This window comes from Chiloscyllium punctatum, chromosome 23, assembly GCF_047496795.1.
Source record: "Chiloscyllium punctatum isolate Juve2018m chromosome 23, sChiPun1.3, whole genome shotgun sequence".
Classification (NCBI taxonomy): Eukaryota; Metazoa; Chordata; class Chondrichthyes; order Orectolobiformes; family Hemiscylliidae; genus Chiloscyllium; species Chiloscyllium punctatum.
In genome coordinates this window covers 60,837,127-60,864,068 of record NC_092761.1, presented here as the reverse complement: position 1 = coordinate 60,864,068, position 26,942 = coordinate 60,837,127, and the positions used below count along the sequence as shown (strand labels likewise).

Genomic DNA, 26,942 nt, shown 5'->3' with positions numbered 1-26,942 from the left:
CCATGGGCACACGTATGGGCCCCAGCTATGCCTGTCTCTTTGTTGGCTATGTAGAACAGTTGACCTTCTGTAATTACACCGGCACCACTCCCCACCTCTTCCTCCGCTACATTGATGACTGCATTGGCGAGGAGGTTGAGCAATTCATCAACTTCACCAACACATTCCACCCTGACCTTAAATTTACCTGGACCATCTCTGGCACCTCCCTCCTCTTCCTGGACCTCTCTATCTCCATTAACGATGACCAACTTGACACTAACATTTTTTACAAACCCACCAACTCCCACAGCTACCTGGATTACACCTCTTCCCACCCTACCTCTTGCAAAAATGCCATCCCATATTCCCAATTCCTCCGCCTCATCTGCTCCCAGGAGGACCAGTTCTACCACAGAACACACCAGATGGACTCCTTCTTTAGAGACCGCAATTTCCCTTCCTGCGTGGTTAAAGATGCCCTCCAACGCATCTCATCCACATCCAGCACCTCCGCCCTCAGACCCCACCCCTCCAACAGTAACAAGGACAGAACGCCCCTGGTGTTCACCTTCCACCCTACAAACCTTCGCATAAACCAAATAATTCGTTGATATTTCCGCCACCTCCAAAAAGACCCACCCCTCCCCACCCCTTTCTGCCTTCCGCAAAGACCGTTCCCTCCGTGACTACCTGGTCAGGTCCACCCCCCCCACAACCCACCCTCCCATCCTGGCACCTTCCCCTGCCACCGCAGGAACTGCAAAACCTGCGCCCTCACCTCCATCCAAGGCCCTAAAGGAGCCTTCCACATCCAAAGTTTTACCTGCACATCCACTAATATCATTTATTGTATCCGTTACTCCCGATGCGGTCTCCTCTACATTGGGGAGACTGGATGCCTCCTAGCAGAGCGCTTTAGGAGACATCTCCGAGACACCCGCACCAATCAACCACACCGCTCTGTGGCCCAACATTTCAACTCCCCCACCCACTCTGCCGAGGACATGGAGGTCCTAGGCCTCCTTCACCACCGCTCCCTCACCACCAGACGCCTGGAGGAAGAACGCCTCATCATCTGCCTCGGAACACTTCAACCCCAGGGCATCAATGTGGACTTCAACAGTTTCCTTATTTCCCCTTCCCCCACCTCACCCTAGTTCCAAACTTCCAGCTCAGCACTGTCCCCATGACTTGTCCTACCTGCCTACCTTCTTTTCCACCTATCCACTCCACCCTCCTCCCTAACCCATCACCTTCATCCCCTCCCACTCACCCATTGTACTCTATGCTACTTTCTCCCCAACCCCACCCTCCTCTCATTTATCTCTCCACCCTTCAGGCTCTCTGCTTGTATTCCTGATGAATTCCTTTTGCCCGAAACGTCGATTTTACTGCTCCTCGAATGCTGCCTGAACTGCTGTGCTCTTCCAGCACCACTAATCCAGAATCTGGTTTCCAGCATCTGCAGTCATTGTTTTTACCCTTTATATTCCACACGCCTATCCTTGAACATATCCCCTCACTTCACATAATCTGCTATTCCCTTCTCATATTTATTTGCTTTCTCTAATGAATACAGCTCAGCTATTCTGAGGGTTACTTTAATGTAGTCACAGATTCCACATTCTGGCTATAAAGGTAAACTGATGTCTCCAATATTCTTACAATTTATTTGTGGCCATCTTATATTTTGACCCCCTCATTAAAGGATTCTCCCATAAATGAGAACTTGTTTACAGCCATGTACTTCCCTAAAGTTTGAAAGGTCACGAAGGAGGTCACTCTAAACTTCTCTTTTCCAGTTTAGAGAGTAATGTTAGCGTAGAGGTGTGTTGAAGATGCTGTAACAAACATTGACTGGCCTGGAATTTGATGCAATCATTTATTGATAGCTTTTTAACAAATATAAAATGGCAGTAGGTTAATCAAGTTGGACAATAGAAAAAAGCACACATCTACGCTAGTTCAGTAGCGTTTCTACTGAATTAGCTGCAAAGGAAAGACAAGTTAGTTAGCAAGGTTAGATCTCATGGAATACAGGGAGAACTAGCCATTTAGATACAGAACTGGCTCAAAGGTAGAAGACAGAGGGTGGTGGTGGAGGGTTGTTTTGCAGACTGGAGGCCTGTGACCAGTGGAGTGCTACAAGGATCGGTGCTGGGTCCACTACTTTTTGTCATTTATGAAAATGATTTGGATGTGAACATAGGAGGTATAGTTAGTAAGTTTACAGATGACACCAAAATTGGAGGTGGAGTGGACAGCAAAAAAAGGTTCTCTCAGTACAATGGGATCTTGATCAGATGGGCCAATGGGCTGAGGAGTGGCAGATGAAGTTTAATTTAGGTGAATGTGGATACTGCGTTTTGGAAAAGCAGATCAGGGTAAGACTTATACACTTAATGGCAAGGTCCTGGGGAGTATTGCTGAACAAAGAGACCTTGGAGTCCAGGTTCATAGCTCCTTGAAAAGTAGAGACACAGGTAGATAGGATAGTGAAGGTGGCGTTTGGTATGCTTTCCTTTATTGGTCAGAGTATTGAGTACAGGAGTTGGGAGATCATGTTGCTGTACAGGACATTGGTTAGGCCACTGTTGGAATATTGCATGCAATTCTGGTCTCCTTCCTATCGGAAAGATGTTGTCAAGCTTGAAAGGATTCAGAAAAGATTTACAAGGATGTTGACAGGGTTGGAGTATTTAAGCTACAGGGAGAGACTGAACAGGCTGGGGCTGTTTTCCGTGGAGTGTCAGAGGTGGAGGAGTGACCTTATAGAGGTTTGTAAGATCATGAGGGGCATGGATAGGGTAAATGGACAAGGTCTTTTCCCTGGGGTGGGGGTGAAGTCCAGAACTAGAGGGGATAGATTTAGGGTGAGGGGGAAAGATTTAAAAAAGGGATCTGAGGGGCAACCTTTTCACACAGAGGGTGGTGTGTGTATGGAATGAGCTGTCAGAGGCTAGTACAATTACAGTATTTAAAAGGCTTCTGGATGGGTATATGAATAGGAATCATTTAGAGGGATATGGGCCAATTGCTGGCAAACAGAACTAGATTAGGTTAGGATACATGGTCGACATGGACAGGTTAGACTGTGCTGTTTCCATACTGTACATCTCCATGATGCTAATGACAAAGTACATCCCATTATTTCAAAAGAAAAATCAAAGCAAGTTAGATCAGTCGATCTGATCACAAGATATAGTGCCAAACGCCATAAAATGATTAATACTCTGTAGCCTCACATGCTTGATCACACGCATGGCAATTTTTTGCAAGACCAGCAAAAGATACTCACTTCCCCTTTCCAAACCAGTTCCCGACGCAAGCCACAACAGCTGGCCACCCTGTGGTCTGTGATAAACCATTGGCGATCTGTGGAAGAGATATTAAATGAAGATCATTACAAGAAACATGTGAAGAGGATTGCATATAGGATTCAACTATTGGTGGTGAACGGAGGCAATAACAGGTAAATGTCAATGATTGTTGGGAAAGTCCCATCTCGAGTCAGATGTAGAACATGGAAAGAAACCCTTCAGTCCAACTAATCCACATTAATCATGTTCCCAAACTAAACTAGTCCCACTTTCCTGCATTTGGGCCATGTCCTGTAAACTTTTCCTATTCATGAACTTATCCAGAATGCCTTAAGTGTTGTAACTACACCCACATCTACCAGTTCTTCTGGCAGTTCTTTCCTCACATGAGCTGTGTAAAACAAACTGCCCCTTACGTCCTTTCTCCCCTCATATGCCGCCTAGTCTTGATTTACCCCACCCTAGGGAACAAACCTGTCATTCATCTTAATTTGACCCCCCCTCATGATTTTATAAACCTTTAAAAAGGTCACCCTGCAACCTCCTATGCTCCAGTGAAAAAAAATGTTTGTCCGTCTAATTTTATACCTCACACCCTGCATTCCAGGCAACATCCTGGTAAATCTTTTCTGGACCCTCTCCACTTTAATAAATCCTCCCTATAGCAAGGAAACCAGAACTGCATGCAGTACTCCAGAAGAGGCCTCACCAACATCCTGCACATCCTCAATATGACATCTCAATTCCTATACTCAAAATGTCTAAGCAATGAAAGCAGTGTGCAAAATACCTTAACCATCCTGTCTACATGAGACTCAAATTTCAAAAAGGTTTATGTACCTGACCCCTAGAATGCTCTGAGCTCTCTGGCTCACCAAATATCTTTTAGGAAAGGAACCACCCTCCTTACCTAGTCTGGCCTACATGCGACTGCAGATTCTCAATAAATGTGGTTGACTCCTGACTGCTGTCTAGGCATTTATGTTACTGCATAGCCAGCAACACCCGGATCCCATGAACAAATAGAAGAAACGAACTGCTGATTGCAGCGTTTACTATAGAGATGAAACCAAACTTCTCCTGACAAAGAGAGCAGTAATCAACATGCCTTCTAAGTTTCGTTGCCAAAGCAACAGCCTACGGAAGCAATGAATCTTCATGCCAACTGGTATGCATTGAAGATCCCAGCAACTGCGGTGCTTTGCAGCGTGAGGGAAGATAACTCGCTTGGAGGATACTAAGTCAACTTGGGCTGAAGTCCTCAATCTCTCATGGAGTCTGTACCCCACAAACCGCTGCCTCAACAATGCAAGCTGCCATGTGTCCCTTGGAACAGGAGGAGGCCATTCAGCCCTGAGCTTTGCCAGTCAGGGAGATTATAGCCAGTTCAAACCTTTATTTTTATATTCCCAAAATATAACACTAGATACTGTCACCCAACAAAATTTACTTCTTTGACTCAATGGTTGCTATTGAACCCAGCATCTACAGCACCTTGGAGGATGAACTTCAGCTTACTACTGTCCCTTCTGATGATATTTCCCTCAGGATTTGAGGAGGAAAGAGATTGTGTTGGTGGTGTTACAATGTACTCCAGTACATTACCTTGGCAGCGTGCATGTTGACACACGTCACTGGTTGCAGTTATGGATTGAACGTAGAACACTTCATTCCATTGCTTGGTTGACCTTGCTCCTAAAATTATTGGCTTGTGACGGAAGGGTTTGCAGGTTGATATTCACATTGTTTGGTGAATTATAAATGTACCTCCCATGACAATCCAGTGGGACTTAAACCTGGAGCTTCTAGCTTCAGAGCCATGTTGCTACCCACTGCTCCATATGACCCTTTGAATGCAAGTGCCTGAAGCAGAATGTCATCTCTATTTTGGTCTATTCCAAAATAAAACACAAGACCATTCTCTCCAGTTGCAGCAGAATTGCCTCTTGCAGCAATTCATTGAATCTCAGCTATTATCTCCTTGTGATCTGGCCAAAGAAGGCAACTGAGCTACTCTTAGTGTAGTTTATGAGAGGGAAAGGGCTCTCTACAGAGTGGGAAATAAAGTTCAATGCCCTGGCAGAGTCCGAGTCTGTGGTCAGGATAGTTTCTTTGCTGTAAGTTTTCATAACAACTTCTGTTGAGAGTTAGCTTTCCCTTCTATCTTGATGGACTGACATCACCGATGTTTTCATTGCAGCAAGAATCGAAAGAAAAAGTGCCCTTGGAATTGTTGCAAAGAAGAAACGAATAACTTTCACTCCTCCACCCCGATCCAACCAGCATAACTTGGTGCTTGCCAAGATGTTGGGTTAAGCCATTCCCTGGTGCCTTCAGCAAGGGAGGTAGAATGGAAGTAAGAGAAAGGACGAGAACTTTAAACCCAGGTGAGGTTTTAAAGCCCAGCAATGGGAACATGGGACAAGGGATTAGCACAGATGATTGCTGCACCTGAACAACTTGAGGTCATCAGTGATTACACAGAAACAAGAGTGGGTCAGTTCAGTTGCATTTGATGTTTGAGGTACAATATGCAGGTGGGCACTCCAGCTGCTTCATCACATTACCCATGCACCTCTCGAGTTTCGGGATGGAACTCTCACGCAGAGCTTTTGGCTCAGAGGCACTTGTTGTTACATGCCAATTTTATAAATCATACCTTGTTCAACATTTTAAAAAAGGGGGGGTGGGTTATAAAATATTAACCGATGCATTTAGCCAAGAGCTGATGGCTCTTAAGCCTGCAAGGCCATTATATCAGTCAACAATTCTAATAGGCATCAGAATCATCTCTCAGAATGAAGTTAGGAACTGTCCACAATGAGGGTGATAGTGGTGAAATAAGTAAATAATGACCCCTGTTTATAAAACTTGATACCTATGGGGGGGCTACACAATCCACTGCTCCACTGACCTGTATAATCGTGTAGTACCAGATACTGTGAATGTTCCAATAAAATCCAAGCCCAAACAGTGCCGTGAATAACCCACTCAGCAACATCCCGACAGTCAGGTAATATCGCAGAGGGAGCCGCTCACCGAAAATACCACTGAAACAGAACACAGGAGGCAAATTCAAAACCAGTCAGGATAATCAGAGATAATTTCTACACACATCAGTCCCCAAGAATCTGGTCAACTGCTTTCACAACTGAGAAAAAAAACGTAGTCTTCATTACACACAGGAATTTTTTAAAATATTGAAGCTGTATCATCTGCGCTCTCCACTATAATCAGTTCTCAGGAACTCTAGTGCTGTCCGTTGTCACTTCATCCATGGATCATCTTCTTTACCCATTATGAACACAGCATGGTCAAAGGTTGGCAAAAAGGAAGGTTAGCTGCTGATAAAATGCTCCTCTGTAGATCTCAGTCAACTACATCATGGGTTTATAGCCAGTAACTAGGATGTGCAACGTCAGATGACCCAAGATTTTGGGAGGGGGGGGGGTGGAAACAAAGGTTAGCAATGCGACAGTGGATACAGTCAGAGAGTCACAGTGCAGAAGCAGGCTATTCAACCCATTGACTTCACACAGACCCTCTGAGGAGCATTCCAACCCTCCCTACCCCATAACCCTGCATTTCCCATGGCTAACCCACCTAGCCGACACACACAGAGGGTGGAATCAAACCCAGGTCCCCCGTGCTGTGAGGCAGCAGTGCTAACCACTTCCCCACTGTGCCACCCTACACAACATGGTGCACTCTGATTTGCAGTATTTCTATCCCTCACTAATTCCTAATCAGCTGACTCTCATGGATCAGTCAGAAATCCAGAATTCAAACCTCAAATGTGGGCTGTTGTGGTGCAGTAGTAGTGTCCCTACCTCCAAGCCAGCGATGCATAATAACATCCCCTTTCAAATCAAGTGATTTTTTTCTTCTTCAAATCTCAGTGCCATCTAACAAGTAGTCTTAACAACCCCTTGATTGCTCTGCTGAAAGATTCTCAAGCTTTGCATGGATCTGCTGGTGAAAACATTTCCTCCAGAGCATTTGCTCTTTTGGGCACTAAGTTTTTTTTAAAATACAAAACAAACACATTTCTCATGCCATAAAACAAAACAAGAACATCACACCAAAGTTTCCAAGTTGCATTTGATGTAATGCATCAAGTCGGGCACAGCAATGTGCTGCAACCAATGTTACGTGATACACGTTGATCAATCAAATAAAGGAGACATTTTGGTGCCTATCATTCAGGACAAATGTGAAATATTGCCAGGCTGGTGAATTAAAGACAAGTTAAAGTTCAGGTTAGGGGTTCAATGAAGCTTCACTGTGCCCCAGATCTTGGTAATAGTGACACTGGATATTCAAAGCAAAAACAAAATTCAGAAGGAACACATGGTTTCAATTTCTCAAACACTGACCTGAAAAACATGCCAATAGCATAGGCTATCAGGAAGGAATTATCCAGCGCACCAAACAACATCCTGTAGTTGGGTTTATCTGAAATAAAGGGCACATGAATGAAGTAAATGAATATTCTCCTCCCTCCACCAGTTGATTACTATGGCCCCCACTTTACACAAAGCTTCTTTGGCTTCAAACCCACAGCCCTACTATCCAGAAGGGGAAAAAAAATATTTTAAAATAAAAAGCCAAAAGATGAGAACACCATCACCTCAGGTGTTCCCCTTCAGTTTCAATTTGGAGGCAAGGCTCATGAAACCACTGACCCACAGCACTGAGTGAATACCTTCACCTGCACCATCCTCAGGGAGTACAAATTAAGAAAAGATTTGGGCCTTTCCCAGTGAATTACGACTGTTTGAATGCCCCAGATTTAATTCAGCACCTGTTCTTGTCCTGATGATGGCTCGTAAGTGCTTATTACTTTTAGAAATAAATGTGGATGTCTCAAAACTTCAGCTGACAATTATGTTGGTTAGTGGGGAAAAAAAAAGCAAACTTGTAAAGGCCCTACGGCTCAATTCTCTTCCAGACTTGTAATCAGTTAGCAAACAGCAATTAACCTCAGTACACTTAGCTGGTAAGTCATTCTCTAAAGTTATTGAGAAAGAAAACAGCCAGAGACACTGCTGTTAAAATTGTTCTTATTATTTCTTTCTACTTAGACTCACTCTGCTGTAATGTGCTCGTATGGAACCTCAAGCAGACAAAACAATTTAATTTTCAATAGGTTTCATTCCCAATTGCTACCCTGTGGCTGCCGAATGAATTTGTGTGTAGGTGAGAACATGATCAGTGTTAGCTGCAATTTCTTATACAAGCTGTTTTCTAAATACCTGCACAAAGACAGGTTTCTTAAGAAAATGTGGATATATACATTATACTCTCTTCATTAAAAAAGGGTCAAATGCAATAGTAGACAGCTGGTCTACATAGACTTGGACATGATTTCAGCATATATGATGGCAGAGGGGGCCTTTGGTGGCCTGGCATAAGGCCATGCCCAACTGTCTCAGACAAAAAAAGACTTACATTTTCCAAGTCGTGTTCTCAACATTTAGGGTTTCAGATTGGTTGCTGCAAAGTACAGGACAAAAACAATTTTCTTTGGAGATGTCACTCCAAAACTGTCCCTTGGAAACAGCAAATCTATTTTGGAAACTTGATATTTTGGCTGGGTGCAGACAGATAAGTGAGAAATATTTAACTTTATGGAAAACCTTCAGGACTTCAATTATGCAACATCAAGTTGTTCTAATGCTTTGCCTTGTGCTATTTGCTGGGCTTCAATAACAGATATTGGGGTTTGAAGTTGGCTGAGCTTGACAGATGAGTCAGTATTAGTGTGACAGCCTTTTATCCTGCAAATAAAAAAACACTGGCCACGTCTTCAACAATCAATGTGACGTTGAAAGGGAAGCAAATGAGAAAAGTCAAATTAGAACCAAACTAATTGCACAGACCGACGTCTATCTACTGGTTCAATGTAAAATAATTTGCCTTTTGGCTTCTAGCCTGAGTCACAATCTGTATATTCAACTACTAACCAAAAGTTAGTAAGCAGAATGACTTATTCCAACAAACCAGATTAAAAAAAAATTGGCAAGCAATTCTTTCATCACAAAGGTCTCTCTTTATCAGCCTGATGTTAGGATTGCTGTGGTCTGGCACAGGGTGCAAGAGCTATTTACAGGCATGCATTTTGATATTGAACTCTAGACTTACGCACCAGACACAGTATTAAGAATAGCAATGCCTCCCAGTCATGAACACTGGCGAGTGCGCACGTGTGTAATGAACAGAAGAGATGGTGGTGTGGGACACCTCCATTCTGTGCACAAGCAGGACCCTGACCTTCCCGTAGCCGGTCATTTTAACCCAGTGTTCAGCTCACATGCCCACGTCTGTCCTTGGCATGCTGCAGTGTTCCAGTAGTTCACAGCACAAACTGCAGGAACAACATCTCATCTTCAGATTGGGCACATCTCAGCCTTCTGGCCCTAATATTCATTTCAACACCTTCAAAATGTGAACCATCTCTTTTCTTTTATCTTATCATGTGCCCCCATCCTAGTTATGGTCCTTTCATGTCTGGCAGGAGACACCATTGTTCTGCCATTCTCACATTGCGATACCTTAATCTAAACTATCAACATCTTTTCTACACCCACTATCCCCACTGCCCCCCACTCCAAACTTTTGCATAAATGCTGCCACCTCTACACTTCATGTCAGCTCTGACGAGGAGTCATCTAAACTCGAAGAGTTAGCTTGTTTTCTGTCCATGGATGCTGTCTGACCCGCTGTGATCTCCAGCATTTGTAGCTTTCAGAAGACAACGTTGTGCTGCAATGCATAGTCAAACAAGAAACAGCCCAGACACTCTCTCCAACCAGGCCCTCCCCTGTCCTGTGCTTGGTTGGTTTGATGGAGCCTTGACAGAGCTGGGAATAACCTGGCCAATGGCAAAGATTAAACTCCATGGGTTTAAAAAGTCCCATGATAAAGACTACAGAGATTTTTTTAAAATTCGTGAAGCAACACTTTCCTGGCAGTATTTCCAGAAATTACTCAGGTGTGCTGTCACCGAGTGATGACCAACACAGGCCTGACGACCTTTATCCCTCACCAACTAAACTAGCAGCAATATTGGATACTCCTCAAATGGCCTCATGTTCTAATAGGTTGCATCCACAACACTCCCTAAAGTTGTGCTAGATTCAACTCGTTAGTACAATTTAATCCAAATTGTTTTAGAATGTCTAGAGCAAATTTGGTGTGGTAATGCAACAGAGAGGATGGGGAAAAGGGACAAAATGTTAAATAGCTTATTGAGCGAACACTCAGCATTTTTTGGAATGAGCAGATAAGTGCACTTTTAGCTAAGTGGATAGGTGACCACAATTGAAATGGATTAAAAGAAAAGTGTTCTGGACAGTCACTGGACTGGAAATCTTGACTCTGCTTTCTCTCTGCACAGATGCTGCCTGACCTACAGAGTTTCTCCAGCATTTTCTGTTTTTGTTTTAGATAAATGGTGACGTTGTTATTTATGCAGCTAACTGGATCAGAGGCTCAAATTGACTCTGAAAGTTGTGAAATTGAACAAGTTCTGGGCCGGTACAACCACAACCACAACCACAACCATAAAAGCTGTTGGACATCAATACTAAAGTGAAACTGGATCACTGCTGCAGGGGGATCAAACAAGGAAAAGAAAGTGAAGTGAGAGAGAGATAGATAGATAGAAGCAGAGACTGGTGTTTCGCAAACAACCAAGGTGAGATAGAAGGACCATTTTGCTTTTTATCCATGAGATAGCAAGAGCAGACATTCTTACCAAATGGAGCCCAGTCACACCATGTGTCATTGTCATGGTGACTCGTGTTTCCATGGCCACCAGCTCCTGAACAGTTCTTGTGAAGTTCACTCTGGGAGGAGGAAATAAATGAAAGCTCCCATTAGTATTTATAAAACGGGGAAAAAAAAAAGCCACGACCTGATGATATCAAAATGGCAGAGTCAGCTGAATTACTTACTGCTGCACAAATCCCTTCAAAAACAAAAAAAAATGCACCTTATTAAAGTCACTCAGGATCTTCAGCACTTCGACCAAGTCAACCCTCACTCTAAACTCCACAGGAAACAAGTCCTGTCTGCCCAACCCATCCTTGTAAGATAACCCATTCATTCCAACTATCAATTTAGCAAATCTCCTCTGCACCACTTCCAATATATTTAAGATTTGGAGATGCCGGTGTTGGACTGGGGTGTACAAAGTTAAAAAATCACACAACACCAGGTTATAGTCCAACAGGTTTAGTTGGAAGCACACTAGCTTTCGGAGCGACGCTCCTTCATCAGGTGATTGTGACAATCACCTGATGAAGGAGCGTCGCTCCGAAAGCTAGTGTGCTTCCAATTAAACCTGTTGGACTATAACCTGGTATTGTGTGATTTTTAACAATTTATTTAAGGAAGTCTGTAAATACATATGGCAGCAGCAAGGTAGACAGCAATTGGCTCCTGGTCACCATGCAGCAGAACCAGCCACATCCATACCTGCCCTCATAGTCTTCAATCATTTTCTTGGTACTGTTGCTTCCACAGGTTTTTTTTTGATGAGTTCAGTGATGCTTGGGTTCAGACACCACAGGAGTGAGACACTAGAACAAGGAGCCAGATTCAGGATCCCACAGGGGCCACCGCAGGACACAGCTTGGACATGGTCATAAGAGTAGCAGGAGTGGAACCCTGAACTGGGAGCCCACCACCAGGCTCCTGTGAGGGTCCAGACCCACGGCCTGCTCCAACTCTAACTCAGCCACAAGAACAGCGATGGTGGTGATGGAGCCCAGTTCCAGGACCTGGCCGATGTCCAGTGTTGGAAGGGAGAGCCAAAAGGGATCACGGCCCAGTAGAGGAATGGGAGCTGAGCCCTTGAACAGGCATCAGCCGGACAAATTGCTCATTTCTTCCTTTTATTTAGAAATTAAGATAGCACTCGCGAATGGTAACTCTATGTACTTTTCATTATATTCTGTTACATGGAACAACAAATCTAAATCTACACAGAGTATTGGAAATGAGATCTCACCAATGCCCTGCAATGACTGAACCCTAATGTCCTTACATTTAATATTCAATTTCTCTTGAAGGACAGCAATCTATTCAAAACCTGAATTACTTACTGCACCTGCATGTTAATGTGAGACTTCTGCACCACAATACCTAGGCCCCTCGGCACATCAGAATTCTACAGTGGTTCTGTTTAAGTAATATACTGCTTTATTTCTTCCGGCCAACGTGAAGAACATTCCCATTTTCCCCACATTATATTCCATCTACCACATATTTGCCCACTTACTCAGCTATTTACAAATTCAAGGCCAAGTCACGGGACATGGTCTTAATCTGCTCAATCCTTTAACCATTCCCCCTGAAAGTAAGTCAGTGTCTTTATGTTTTAGCTCTCAGGCTAAAACATCATCATTCTAGTCTGCAAGAGAATTTTTTGCAAAAACACAGGACAGACTGATTTTTTTCTTTAATTCTAAGCAGCATCACCATCAAGACCAGAACTACAGCACAACTTTAGTCATCCTTAATGTGATGAGCAAACCTTCTTGAAATGCTGCAGTGGGAGAAGCTGCCTTCTTGAGTTACAGTAGACCATGTGGTGAAAGGTACCGGCACGGTACTGTTAGATGGGGTGTTTGAGGATTCATAATTCCTTGAAGGTGGAGTCACAGGGTGGTGAGGGCAGCGTTTGGTACACTTGCCTTTATTGATCAGTGCATTGTGTACAAGAGTAGTGACGTTTTGTTGGGGCTATACAGGACATTGGTTAGGTCACAGTTGGAATACTGAATTCAAATTGGATTTGGAGATGCTGTTGTTGGACTGGGGTGTACTAAGTTAAAAATCACAACACCAGGTTATAGTCCAACAGGCTTAATTGGAAGCACTAGCTTGTCTAGTCTTCCTGCTATAGGAAACTTGAAAGGGTTCAGAAAAGGTTTACAACGATGTTGCCAGGGGTTGGACGGTTTGAGCGATAGTGAGAGGCTGAATAGGCTGAATAGGCTGGGGCTGTTCTCCCAGGACTGTTGGTGGCTGACAGGTGATATTATAAAGGCTTACAAGGCCATGAGGGTCATGGATAGAGTGAAAAGCTCCACAGGGGAGGGGAGCCCAAAATTACAGGGCATAGGTTTAAAGATGAGGGGAAAAAAAAAGATATAAAATTGATCTAAGGGGCAACTTTTTCATGCAGAGGGTGTTGCCTGTATAGGATGCGGTTGGTACAATTACAACATTTAAAATGCTTCTGGATGGGTACATGAATAGGAAGAGTTTGGAGAGATATGGGCCAAATGCTGGTTAATGAGATGAGAAAGGTTTAGGATATCTGGTCAGCATGGATGAGTTGGACTAAGGGTCTGTTTCCATGATGTACATCTCTGACTGTTTTTATGACCCAAATGACTGAAGGAATGTGGATTACTGTCATTTGGAGGGGAAAATTGGATCAGAGTTTTGTTTTTATGCATTTTCTTCCCTTGGTCTTTGAGTGAGGGGTGAGCAACCAAGGATATGAAGGAATGAATGAATCGTAAAGAGCGAGCTTTTAACAAGCACTGGAGAAAAGTAGTAAAATAATTGCAGCAGATAATTTTAGAAACACGAGGAGGAAACCAGTCACCAGCTGGCTAACCAAGTGGTCTATTTGTGCACTGCTACTTTAAAAAAAAATGAGAGGATGATTTCACAGCTAAAATTAACTGGACTTTTCTACAATTCTAAACCAGGGCTGGTGCAGCCAAACGAACACACACATTATGTCAATAGGCAAAATAGAATTTTTGTTTTATGTAAAGATCTACTTAGAAGTTTTAAGCATGCAAATTAGAAACAAGTTTGCCTTTTTAGGACAGCAACACCACTTGCTGAATGGAGATCTTAATCAGAGCTTCTCTGGTGGAATGTGTAAACAAGAGTCTGAAAAACCAATGGAGTATAATTATAGAGCAAAAGAAAAATTCTTAAATTTCTTCTGTTTCAAGCATACTGCAGAGAATTTTCAACCTAAGTATACATGTATATGAAGCCAACTAGAAAGGTGGCAAAAAGTCCAGTTGACATATTTAACCTACTTGCTCAGAGAGGTTATTAAACACCCCAGGAATAGGTGGGACTTGAACTTGAGCCTCCTGGACCAAAGGCAGGGACATTACCACTGTGCCACAAGAACTCTACATTCATTTTATACTAAATGTTTACATATACATACCTTCACAACATCTTGAAGTCTGTAAATGACCAACTACATTAGATACTTTTGAAATAGTGTTGGTTGTTATGGAGTTGGCAGTCAATTTGAACTACAGTTAAATCTTCTCATGCTGATCAAAGAAAAAAAATGCTGGTTGGGATTCTGAGAGACCTTCCCCCACCTCCCCTATTACTTTGATGAATGCCACACAACCAAGACAAAGTTTGGCTCAACATCTCAGCTGAAGGCGTGTATTTCTGGCAGAGCTCTCTTAGACTACACTAAACGGGTCAGTGTGGATTGCATCTAAGCTCCAGGGATAGGGGTTAAAGCCCACAGTCTGGGGGACCAAAGCCAACAGCAGTAAGAACATGCAGCAATCAAAAAGGGAAAAATGAATACTATTCAGGCACGTGTAGTTCAGAAGTTAGGTGCTGGAGTATTGAACATAGTGGGTGATACCCTCAGTTTTAAGCAAGTACCTATTGGCTTAGACAGGGGGGTGGTGGTGGGAGGGGTGCAGAATTTAATAGAACAAAAATGGATTGCAACATTTCTGGGAGTGCACTTCAGAAAACAGCAATTTCACCTCCCCCACACCAGCCTCCACTAAGTTACTGCCTCTCATTTAGAGGTCTGTAAGAGATGGGCCGAGCTGTCAGCATTAACTCAGATTCGTACGGTCATCTGAGATTGTCAAGTGTGGTCACTCCCTGAATATTATAATTCAGAGAAAATATGTATAGAGTTCGGAGGATGGGTCACTCGACCCAAAACATTCACCCGATTTCTCTCCACAAATGCTGCCAGACCTGAACTTCTTCCAGCAATTTCTAATTTCGTTCCAGCTTAATAACACCCTTCCTAACAGATTAAAAGAGAATCAGAGCCAAGCATTCTGGAGTGGTACACATAGGTCTGACTGAGTCTGTTAAATAGCTGGAGTGCCACTGATTTCCAGAAGCTTCTATTAGTGATCAAGTCATTGCTCTCCCATTCCTTCCGTTTACCAGATACAGCACTCTTTTCAACTGCCCTGTACTTAATTCAATTTAAAAGAATGATTGGTGACCTTACTGGAACTATATTTTAGGGGACTTGACAGATTATGGAGAGGTTGCTTTGCCTTGTGGGAATATCTAAGGCCAGGCAGCATACTTTCAGAATAAGGAGTTGCACACTTAAGAAAGAGGAATTTCTACTGAGGTCAGTGAATCTATGAAATTCTTTACCACAGAGGGTGTTCAAAGTTGGATTAAAGGAAAGGGTACAGCTCGCAGAAAGAAGAAGGTAGCACAGCTGATGATTAAAAAATTGCAAAGCTCTCTGAAGAAACTGGCAATTAATAATATTACTGGAATTGAGGAGGTACCTTCTGTGCATTTTTACTAAATTATTTGATCACTTAATCTATTGTAAACATTTCTGCACATCTTTTCAGATCTATTTGTGACTTGGATTTGCTAATAGAAACTGTTTTCAATTTTAGTCTATTATGAGAGACATGATCCTATTTTAGTTGCGTTTCTACATTTTTGCTTCCCAGCACCACAGTGGATGTGTGCAATTACATTGGGCACTTTTTTGCCATCTGAATTTCTTTTGAAAGTTGTAATCTGGCTCTTATTTAAACTTTTAAATACAGATTGGTGCTACAGTGTTGCACAGTTCATTCTCTTGCTTTGCTAAGCAGACTGTTAATCAGAGCAGTACAAATACAAATTGATCGGTGCTATGGTTCCTAATCCTAATATTTGTGCAATGACTGCAATTGAAAAATATGGACCTGTTGATATTAGATGTAAGTAACATTTTTTGTTGTATTATGACGCCTAACATGAACCCTTGTTATCTGATCTTGAGCATGACCAGTTAGTCTGGATGATGGAGGCTGCTGACATTGAACTATACAACCAAGTGGGTCTTTGTTTTAGGAATGAAAACTTAAAACAGCCATATTCATGAGCTAATTCCCCTGAGAAAGCCATTTGAATTTGCTGTTAAACAGTATATGGAAAATATTTTATATTCAGATGAATGACACACCTTATGAATATTTTTAATTTGTGCCAAACAGGTGAATATGATTAAGGATGATGGTCAGGTCATTCACTTCAATAATCCTAAAGTGCAGGCTTCATTATCTGCCAATACTTTCGCTATTACCGGCCATGCCGAGACAAAACAGATCACAGAAATGCTTCCGGGCATCCTGAGCCAGCTTGGAGCTGACTGTCTAACAAGTCTTAGAAAGTTAGCTGAACAGTTGCCTCGGCAAGGTATGAATAAGATCTTCTGCGTTACTGTACTGGTAATTTTTTTTTTCAACTAGGAGCGGGAACCCGGAAGTTGTCAACAGAGGCTTCTGGGAAGGTAAGAAGTTTGAGTGGAGAAGGAACCCGAGACACTACACGTGTAGTGTCTCCCACCCTCCCTCCTCCTCTAACCTAAAAAAAGACTCAGTTGGCTGAACAGGTATGCTACTTAGTGTTCTTGTTTTGGAGACCAAGTGTAGAGTTATGGCAGCGCAGGCAGTGGAATGTTCCTCCTGCAGGATGTTTGAGGTAGGGGTGACCACCGATGCTCCTGCTGACTTCACCTGCAGGAAGTACAGACAGCTCCAGCTCCTCACAGACCGCGTTAGGGAACTGGAGCTGGATGAACTGAGGATTATTCGAGAGGCTGAGAGGGTGATAGATAGAAGCTACAGGGGCATAATTACGCCAGAGAACAGAGGTAGCTGGGTAACAGTTAGAGGTGGGAAGGGGAGGAAACAGGCAGTGCAGGGATCCCCTGTAGTCATTCCCCTCAACAATAAGTATACTGCTTTGGATACTGTTTGGGGGGGGTGGGGGGGGGGGGGGGGGAGCGGCCTAGCAGGGGTAAGCTGCAGTGACCGGGTCTCTGGCACGAGGTCTGGCTCTGAGGCCCAGAAGGAAAGGGGGGGAGAGGAGGAGAGCGCTAGTTATAAGAGACTCTATAGTTAGAGGGACAGACAGGCGGTTCTGTGGGCATGGGCGAGACTCTTGGATGGTTTGGTGCCTCCCGGGTGCCAGGGTCCGAGACGTCTCGGACTGTGTCTTCAGAATCCTTAAGGGGGGAGGGTGTGCAGCCAGAAGTCATGGTGCACATTGGCACCAACGACATAGGTAGGAACAGGGGTGGGGAGGTCATTCAGGAGCTCAGGGAGTTAGGCTGAAAGCTAAAAGCTCGGACGGACAGAATGGTCATCTCTGGGTTGTTGCCAGTGCCACGTGACAGTGAGGCAAGGAATAGGGAAAGAGTGCAGTTGAACATGTGGCTACAAGGATGGTGTGGGAGGGAGGGCTTCAGGTATTTGGACAATTGGACTGCATTCTGGGGAAGGTGGGACCTGTACAAGTAGGACGGGTTGCACCTGAACCAGAAGGGCACCAATATCCTGGGAGGTAGGTTTGCTAGTGCTTTTCGGGGGGGTTTAAACTAATTTGGCAGGGGGATGGGATCCAGACTTGTAGTCCAGCAAGTAGGTTAGCTCCCAAGAATGTAGGGAGGCTGTGGAGAAGGTAGCACTGACAGAGAATACTTGCGGACACAGAGATGGGCTCAAGTGTGTATACTTCAACGCAAGGAGTATCAGAAATAAAGTGGGTGAACTTAAGGCGTGGATCGGTACTTGGGACTACGATGTTGTGGCCATCACGGAAACGTGGATAGAAGAGGGACAGAAATGGTTGTTGGAGGTTCCTGGTTACAGATGTTTCAGTAAGATGGGTGGGGGGAGGGGGAAGGGTGGCAAAAAACGAGGGGGGGGGGGTGGCGTTGCTAATTAGAAATGGCATAACGGCTGCAGAAAGGTAGTTCGAGGGGGATCTGCCTTTGGAGGTAGTATGGGCTGAAGTCAGAAATAGGAAAGGAGCAGTCACCTTGTTGGGTGTTTACTATAGGCCCCCCAATAGCAGCAGAGACATGGAGAAACAGATTGGGAAACAGATTTTGGAAAGGTGCAGAAGCCACAGGGTAGTAGTCTTGGGCGATTTGAACTTCCCAAATATTGATTGGAAGCTCAAGATCAAGTAGATTGGACGGGGCGGTGTTTGTGCAGTGTGTCCAGGAAGCTTTTCTAGCTCAGTATGTAGATTGTCTGACCAGAGGGGAGGCCATATTGGATTTGGTACTTGGTAACGAACCGGGACAAGTGATGGGCTTGTTAGTGGGTGAACATTTTGGTGATGGTGACCACAATTCTGTGACTTTCACCTTGGTTATGGAGAAAGATAGGTGCATGCAACAGGGCAGGTTTTACAATTGGGGGAAGGGTAAATACGATGCTGCGAGGCAGGGGATCTGAGGAGCATAAATTGGAAGCACAGGCTGTCAGGGAAGGATGTCGTTGAAATGTGGAACTTTTTCAAGGAACATACGACCTGTCCTTGATATGTATGTACCTGTCAGGCAGGAGAGAGATGGTCGTGTGAGGGAACATTGGTTGACGAGGGAGGTTGAATGTCTTGTAAGGAGGAAGGAGGCTTACATAAGGTTGAGGAAACAAGGTTCAGAGCGTTGGAGGAATACCAGATAGCCAGGAGGGAGCTGAAGAAAGGGATTAGGAGAACTAAGAGAGGGCATGAAAAATCTTTGGTGGGTAGGATCAAGGATAACCCCAAGGCCTTTTGTGTGTATGTGAGAAACATGAGAATGACGAGAACGAGGGTAGGTCCGATCAAGGACAGTAGTGGGAGACTGTGTATTGAGTTGGAAGAGATAGGAGAGGTCTTGAATGAGTACTTTTCTTCAGTATTTATAAATGAGAGGGACCGTATTGTTGAAGAGGAGAGTATGAAATGGACTGGTAAGCTAGAGGAGATACTTGTTAGAAAGGAAGATGTGTTGGACATTTTGAAAAACTTGAAGATAGACAAGTCCCACAGGCCTGACGGGTTATATCCTAGGATTATGTGGGAAGCAAGACAGGAAATTGCAGAACCGTTGGCAATGATCTTTTTGTCTTCACCGTCAATGGGGGTGGTGCCAGGGGACTGGAGAGTGGCGAATGCTGTGCCCCTGTTCAAAAAGGGAATGGGTTAACCCCGGGAATTACAGGCCAGTTAGTCTTACTTCAGTGGTAGGCAAAGTAATGGAAAGGGTACTGAGGGATAGGATTTATGAGTATCTGGAAAGGCACTGCTTGATTAGGGACAGCCAGCACGGATTTGTGAGGGGTAGGTCTTGCCTTACAAGTCTTATTGAATTCTTCGAGGAGGTGACCAAGCATGTGGATGAGGGTAGAGCAGTGGATGTAGTCTACATGGATTTTAGTAAGGCATTTGATAAGGTTCCCCATGGTAGGCTTATGCGGAAAGTCAGGAGGCATGGGATAGTGGGAAGTTTGGCCAGTTGGATAGAGAACTGGCTAACCAGTCGAAGTCAGAGAGTGGTGGTAGATGGTAAATATTCAGCCTGGAGCCCAGTTACAAGTGGAATTCCGCAGAGATCAGTTCTGGGTCCTCTGCTGTTTGTAATTTTTATTAATGACTTGGAAGAGGGAGTCGAAGGGTGGGCCAGTAAATTTGCAGATGATACGAAGATTGGTGGAGTTGTGAATAGTGAGAAGGGCTGTTGTCAGCTGTAAAGAGACTTGGATATGATGCAGAGCTGGGCTGAGGAGTGGCAGATGGAGTTCAACCCTGCCAAGTGTGAGGTTGTCCATTTTGGAAGGACAAATAAGAATGCGGAATACAGGGTTAACGGTAGGGTTCTTAGTAAGATGGAGAGGAGCAGAGGTATCTTGTAGTCTATGTTCATAGATCTTTGAAAGTTGCCACTCAGGTGGATAGAGCTTGTAAGAAGGCCTATGGTGTATTAGCATTCATTAGCAGAGGGATTGAATTCAAGAGTCGTGAGGTGATGTTGCAGCTGTATAGGACCTTGGTTAGGCCACATTTGGAGTACTGTGTGCAGTTCTGGTTGCCTCATTTTAGGAAAGATGTGGAAGCTTTGGAGAGGGTGCAGAGGAGATTTACCAGGATGTTGCCTGGAATGGAGAATAGGTCGTACGAGGATAGGTTGAGAGTGCTAGGCCTTTTCTCATTGGAACGGTGAAGGATGAGGGGTGACTTGATAGAGGTTTATAAGATGATCAGGGGAATAGATAGAGTAGACAGTCAGAGACCTTTTTCCCCAGGTACAACAGAGTGTTACAAGGGGACATAAATTTAAGATGAAGGGTGGAAGGTATAGGGGAGATGCCAGGGATAGGTTCTTTACCCAGAGAGAGTGGTCGGGGCATGGAATGCACTGCCTGTGGGAGTGACAGAGTCAGAATCATTGGTGACCTTTAAGCGGCAACTGGATAGGTACATGGATAGGTGCTTAAGCTAGGACAAATGTTCGGCACAACATCGTGGGCCGAAGGGCCTGTTCTGTGCTGTATTGTTCTATGTTCTATATACTTGTGTTGTTACATTCTGCATTTAAAAATTTGATCTTAGTCCTGTTTTGTAGCATGACAACATGTGCAGTGGGTTTTCTAAGCCACGAAAGTAGGAGTATCTTCCATGGGAATATATATTTGTATTGCGTATGTAGATCAATTTTAGCACATACATGGAACAAGCAAATGATTCAATTTACAACCTGCTGCACTGCCTATAAATAAAGAATATCAACTGGGTCACAGTGGATTACAAAACGAAGATTTATTGTAATTCATTTTAGGTAAAATCAATAGTATGTTGAAAAGAAATACATTGCATTTATATAACTCTTTTTGCAAACTAATGCTGTCCCAAAGTGTTTTACAAACAATTAAATACGAAGTGCAGTCATTGTTAGATGAAGATGAATGCGGCAGCTAATCTGCATGGAGCAAAGTCCCAAAAATTGAGTAAAATAATCGGTGTTAAAAAGGTTGGTTCTGAAATAAATACTGACAGTGGCTCTGGGGAGAGGCATGGGGAGGAGAGGCAAAAGTGAGGACTGCAGATGCTGGAGATCAGAGTCTAGATTAGAGTGGTGCTGGAAAAGCACAGCAGGTCAGGCAGAGCAGCTCCTCTGTAAGTTAGTGCCATGGCATTTTTTGCATCCATCTGGGAAGGCAGGCAAAACATCAAATTACTATCTCATTTAAAAGACAATACCATCAATATGTCATTATAGTGCTGGAGTGTCAGCGGAAATAGTCATGTCTCAACTTGAACGTAATTTTTATTCAGAGAAGAATGCAACCACTTAGCTAAAATATTTGTCATAAATTGAACCAGGATTTATTAGCTTTCATGTATATATTTTTAAAGCTACACAAAAGAAAAATTAACTTCAATTCTCATTTTTGTTCATCCATGATGTAGGCGTTTGTAATCTTGCATAGCTTCAATGTAAATTTTCCAGTAAATTTTCACTGTGGCTTAGGTTGCTAGGCCTAGGACCCAAACATTACTGGCTGCAGCATATTTCTGAGATGGGGTGGTAGTTTTGGAATGAATATTCAAATATAGCACTAAAACTTGTAGATAGAATTTTGTTTAAAATAAAAATACAGGTAATTATAATTAGTGGGTGTATTACTCTATTAAGCGTTGTTTTTAAACTGCAAAAAGGAAGAAAATTGAGAAATAATGAAAGCGATCAAAGAAAACGCAGGTACAATGGACCAGTAATAAATTGGTGACATTAAACTAAACCCCAAGATGGATCAATGTAAAAATTATGTATCTGGCAAAATGATGAGGCTGTGTGGAGGATCCAAGATAGTTTCCTACAAGTAGTACAGCACTGAATCATGATTTAGGAAATTAAGTTGTGTAAGTAGCTAACTTAGGGAAATATCACAGAAATAGCACCCAGTTACATTTTTGTAAGAAAGTAAGTACAACAAGAGTTAATGCGCTTTAAATACAAGAACATTCTGGAAAATTGTAGATCTGCAACTTTTTCACGCAGAGGGTGGCATGGAATGAGCTGCCAGAGGATGTGGTGGAGGATGGTACAATTGCAACATTTAAGAAGTATTTGGATGGTTATATGAATAGGAAGGGTTGGAGGGATATGGGCCGGGTGCTGGCAAGTGGGACTAGATTGGGCTGGGATATCTGGTCGGCATGGACAGGTTGGACCGAAGGGTCAGTTTCCATGCTGTACGTCTCTATGACTCTATATTCAAGGCACAGAGACAAAATATTTAACATGTAAGTAAGTATAGGACAATAGGAGGGGAAAAAAAAAAAACAGGAAAAGTGGAGTCATGGATTCAGATAAGCCAGGATCTCATTGAATGGTGAATAAGACTTGATGGACTGAATAGCCTATTTCTCAGGTCTGGCTGTGCACATACCTTGACAATGCTGATGGGTTTGCGAGACAAATGATAACTGGTGTAAAACAGGAAGGTTAGCACGAGAGTAAACCCACGATACCTGCAAGAGATTCAGAAAAAATCGTAAATTTAAGTTGACGCCCATCTGATCAACCCTTAATAGACTTCAGTTTGAATAATCATTTATGGTTAATTGTGTTTTTTCTAAAAAAAAATGTGAAAAAAAAAGCTTAAGTTGCCATAACACAGCGCTTACTAATAAACAGAAGGCATAGATAAGAAAAAATAATTAATTCAAAGTCCAACTTAATTCAATTCCCAGCTTCTGGGTTCAGGGTCGGACAGTACTGCTGTAAGACAAACAGTCATACTGGAATACTGGGTTGGAAACTGCCTCTGAAACAGGCCATCCACACCAATCCGGCAAGGAAGACATCACAAAAACTGCCCACAGGAATCCTGGAAAGAACGGGATACAACAGGCTACTTCTAATAGCTATAGCCAGGCTCGTGCTGCAATACAAACGTTGGCGTTTAGATTGGACTAGGCATTGGTCGCACTTGAATGAACAACCTACTTAAGTTTGCATTGGCTGAAGAATGGCCAGGTAATAGTTACTGAAGGACACACAAACACATGTTCCCATTTGACTCACAGACAAATACATCTACAGAAAGAAAATATCCAGAGGAAGCTTTGACCAATTAAATTTCAAACTAAAAAAAGAACAGTTCAACAGTTGCCCTAGATTGACAAATATATTGAAGCACCATAGATCAATAGACAGAGTAGCAACAGCAGGGAGAAAGTGTGGACTGCAGATGCTGGAGATCAGAGCTGAAAAATGTGTTGCTGGAAAAGCGCAGCAGGTCAGGCAGCATCCAAGGAGCAGGAGAATTGACATTTCGGGCACGAGCCCTTCTTCAGGAATGAGGAAGGTGTGCCAAGCAGGCCAAGATAAAAGGGAGGGAGGAGGGACTTGGGGGAGGGGCATTGGGAATGCGATAAGTGGAAGGAGGTTAAGGTGAGGGTGATAGGCCGGAGAGGGGGTGGGGACAGAGAGGTTGGGAAGATGATTGCAGGTCAAGGAGGCAGTGCTGAGTCTGAGGGTTGGGACTGAGATAAGGTGGGGGGAGGGGAAATGAGGAAGCTGGAAAAGTCTGCATTCATCCCTTGTGGTTGGAGGGTTCCTAGGCGGAAGATAAGGTGCTCTTCCTCCAGGCGTCGTGTTGTCATGGTCTGGCGATGGAGGCGGCCAAGGACCTGCATGTCCTTGGCAGAGTGGGAGGGGGAGTTAAAGTGTTCAGCCATGGGGTGGTTGGGTTGGTTGGTGCGGATGTCCCAGAGGTGTTCTCTGAAACGTTCTGCAAGTAGGCGGCCTGTCTCCCCAATGTAGAGGAGGCCACATTGGGTGCAGCGGATGCATTAAATGATGTGTGTGGAGGTGCAGGTGAATTTGTGACGGATATGGAAGGATCCCTTGGGGTCTTGGATGGAAGTGAGGGGGGAGGTGTAGGCGCAAGTTTTGCATTCCTTGCGGTTGCAGGGGAAGGTGCCGGGAGTGGAGGTTAGGTTGGTGGGGGGTTAGGACCTGACAAGAGAGTCGCGGAGGGAGCGGTCTTTCCAGAACGCTGATAGGGGAGGGGAGGGAAATATATCCTTGGTGGTGGGGTCTGTTTGGAGGTGGCAGAAATGACGAAGGATGATATGATGATCTGGAGGTTGGTGGGGTGGTAGGTGAGGACCAGTGGGGTTCTGTCCTGGTGGCGATTGGAGGGACGGGGTTCAAGGGCAGAGGAGCGGGATGTGGAGGAGATGCGGTGGAGAGCATCGTCAACCATGTCGGAGGGGAAATTGCAGTCTTTGAAGAAGGAGGCCATATGGGTTGTTTGGTATTGGAATTGGTCCTCCTCGGAGCAGATGCGGCAGAGACGAAGGAATTGGGAATATGGGATGGTGTTTTTACAGGGGGCAGGGTGGGACGAGGTGTAATCTAGGTTAGCTGTGGGAGTCGGTCGGTTTTAGTAAATGTCCATGTTGAGTCGGTCGTCCGAGATAGAAATGGAGGTGTCTAGGAAGGGTAGGGAGGAGTCTGAGACAGTCCAGGTAAATTTGAGGTCGGGGTGGAAGGTGTTAGTAAAGTGGACGAACTGTTCAATCTCCTCGTGGGAGCACGAGGTAGCACCGATAGTCATCGATGTAGCGGAGGAAAAGGTGGGGGGGGGTGGTACCAGTGTAGCTGCAGAAGATGGACTGTTCCACATATCCGACGAAGAGGCAGGCATAGCTGGGGCCCATGCGGGTGCCCAAGGCTACTCCTTTGGTTTGGAGGAAGTGGGAGGATTGGAAGTTGTTGTTCAGAGTGAGGACCAGTTCAGTCAGTCGAAGTAGGGTGTCAGTGCCACTGGTTGGGAAAGGAAGAAGCGGAGGGCTTTGAGGCCTTCGTGATGGGGAATGGAGGTGTATAGGGACTAGATGTCCATGGTGACTGCCCCGGCCGACCCATTGTCTCAGCCTGCTCCTGCCCCACCGAACTCATCTCTGCATATCGCGACACGGTCCTGACCCCCTTAGTCCAAGAACTCCCCACCTATGTTCGGGACACCACCCACGCCCTCCACCTCCTCCATGATTTTTGCTTCCCCGACCCCCAACGCCTTATCTTTACCATGGACATCCTGTCCCTATACACCTCCATTCCCCATCACGAAGGCCTCAAAGCCCTCTGCTTCTTCTGTTCCCGCCGACCCAACCAGTACCCTTCCACTGACACCCTCCTTCGACTGACTGAACTGGTCCTCAGATTTCTCCAGCTTCCTCATTTCCCCTGCCCCCACCATAACTCAGTCCCAACCCTCAGACTCAGCACCGCCTTCTTGACCTGCAATCTTCCTCCCGACCTCTCCGTCCCCACCCCCTCTCCGGCCTATCACCCTCACCTTAACCTCCTTCCGCCTATCGCATTCCCAACGCCCCTCCCCCAAGTCCCTCCTCCCTACCTTTTATCTTAGCCTGCTTGGCACACCTTCCTCATTCCTGAAGGGCTTATGCCCGAAACATCGATTCTCCTGCTCCTTGGCTGCTGCCTGACCTGCTGCGCTTTTCCAGCAACACATTTTTTAGCTCAGAGTAACAACAGTAAAATTGTTAGAACAAGGCCTTTTTATTGTAGTGGGTGGGGTTTTCAGGAGGACAAATACAGCTTCTCCTCTTAACTCTATTTAGTTGATTTGAGCAAAAGCATTTAGTTTTGAAACTAGGCAATTATCACACTTCAATTAAAGTTATAGCTTACTAGAAAAGGTGTGCCAATTAGCAAGGTTTTCTCAAGTGAAAGGAAGGAAATATTCTATTACCTAGTAACCTAAAGAAAAACGTCTAACATTAAATGCACACAATCATAGGTACAAAAGCATAAAGGAAATGAGACTAATTCAGACAGGGAGTAATAAAGTACACAAAGTCCTCAGGGTCTGAGGTGTTTGGTTTAAAACTGAAGGGCACTATATAGTTTTTGGATTTCTTAGTGACTCTCCGCTTTCTATCTGAGCCAAGTTGCTTTTTCACCAGGTGGACTGGTCCCTGAACCAGACTGAGTTCCAGCTCTATAAAAGCTTCATTTTCCCTTGTTTCTACTCCTCAGAACAAGTTGAAATTAGTTATGTGTGCATTCCAGAGTCTAACTCTGAGTCTCTTCTAGTTACTCTATACATAGGGAAGTTTTCATTACTGCCCCCACCATTTGCAAATTAAAACAGAGGGAGCAAACTTCTTGACACTGATTCAGTTGCCTGGTTTTGACACGTTTATATAGAAATGGCAATTCATAGAGGATTTTGTTAGCTCCGTGCAGGTATCATGAACCTTGCTGCATTGTGGTCAGGTGACCACTACAGCCATTTTTGGCTCATGTTTTCTTCTTTTTAAAAGGCTGGAAATAGTTCAACATCCATAAACAGAAAACCATTTCGAAGTAATGGAATTCTTTTTAAGGACTGCAATATGAGAACAAAATATGAGGAATCCAAAAGGGTGAACTTGTGGCTGAAAGGGAACAAAATAGACACAGCAAGGGACAAACCAGTACTGGAATAGTGTAGCCAGGACAGCGTATTTACAGGAAAGACAGGGTGAGGAAGTCTGCACACACAC

The 26,942-nt window shown here is 44.2% G+C and overlaps 1 protein-coding gene across 1 annotated transcript in view; it reads right to left on the bottom strand.

Moving 5' to 3' along the window:
• slc37a2 (solute carrier family 37 member 2) overlaps nucleotides 1–26,942 on the bottom strand; it is a 70,516-nt gene that overhangs the window by 21,843 nt on the left and 21,731 nt on the right. The window contains exons 2-6 of the mRNA XM_072593077.1: nucleotides 22,808–22,889; nucleotides 11,062–11,152; nucleotides 7,679–7,757; nucleotides 6,217–6,352; nucleotides 3,281–3,357 (exon numbers count right to left, since the gene is read on the bottom strand). Coding sequence (XP_072449178.1) covers nucleotides 3,281–3,357; nucleotides 6,217–6,352; nucleotides 7,679–7,757; nucleotides 11,062–11,152; nucleotides 22,808–22,889 — 465 coding nt within the window. The remainder of the gene's footprint in view (nucleotides 1–3,280; nucleotides 3,358–6,216; nucleotides 6,353–7,678; nucleotides 7,758–11,061; nucleotides 11,153–22,807; nucleotides 22,890–26,942) is intronic.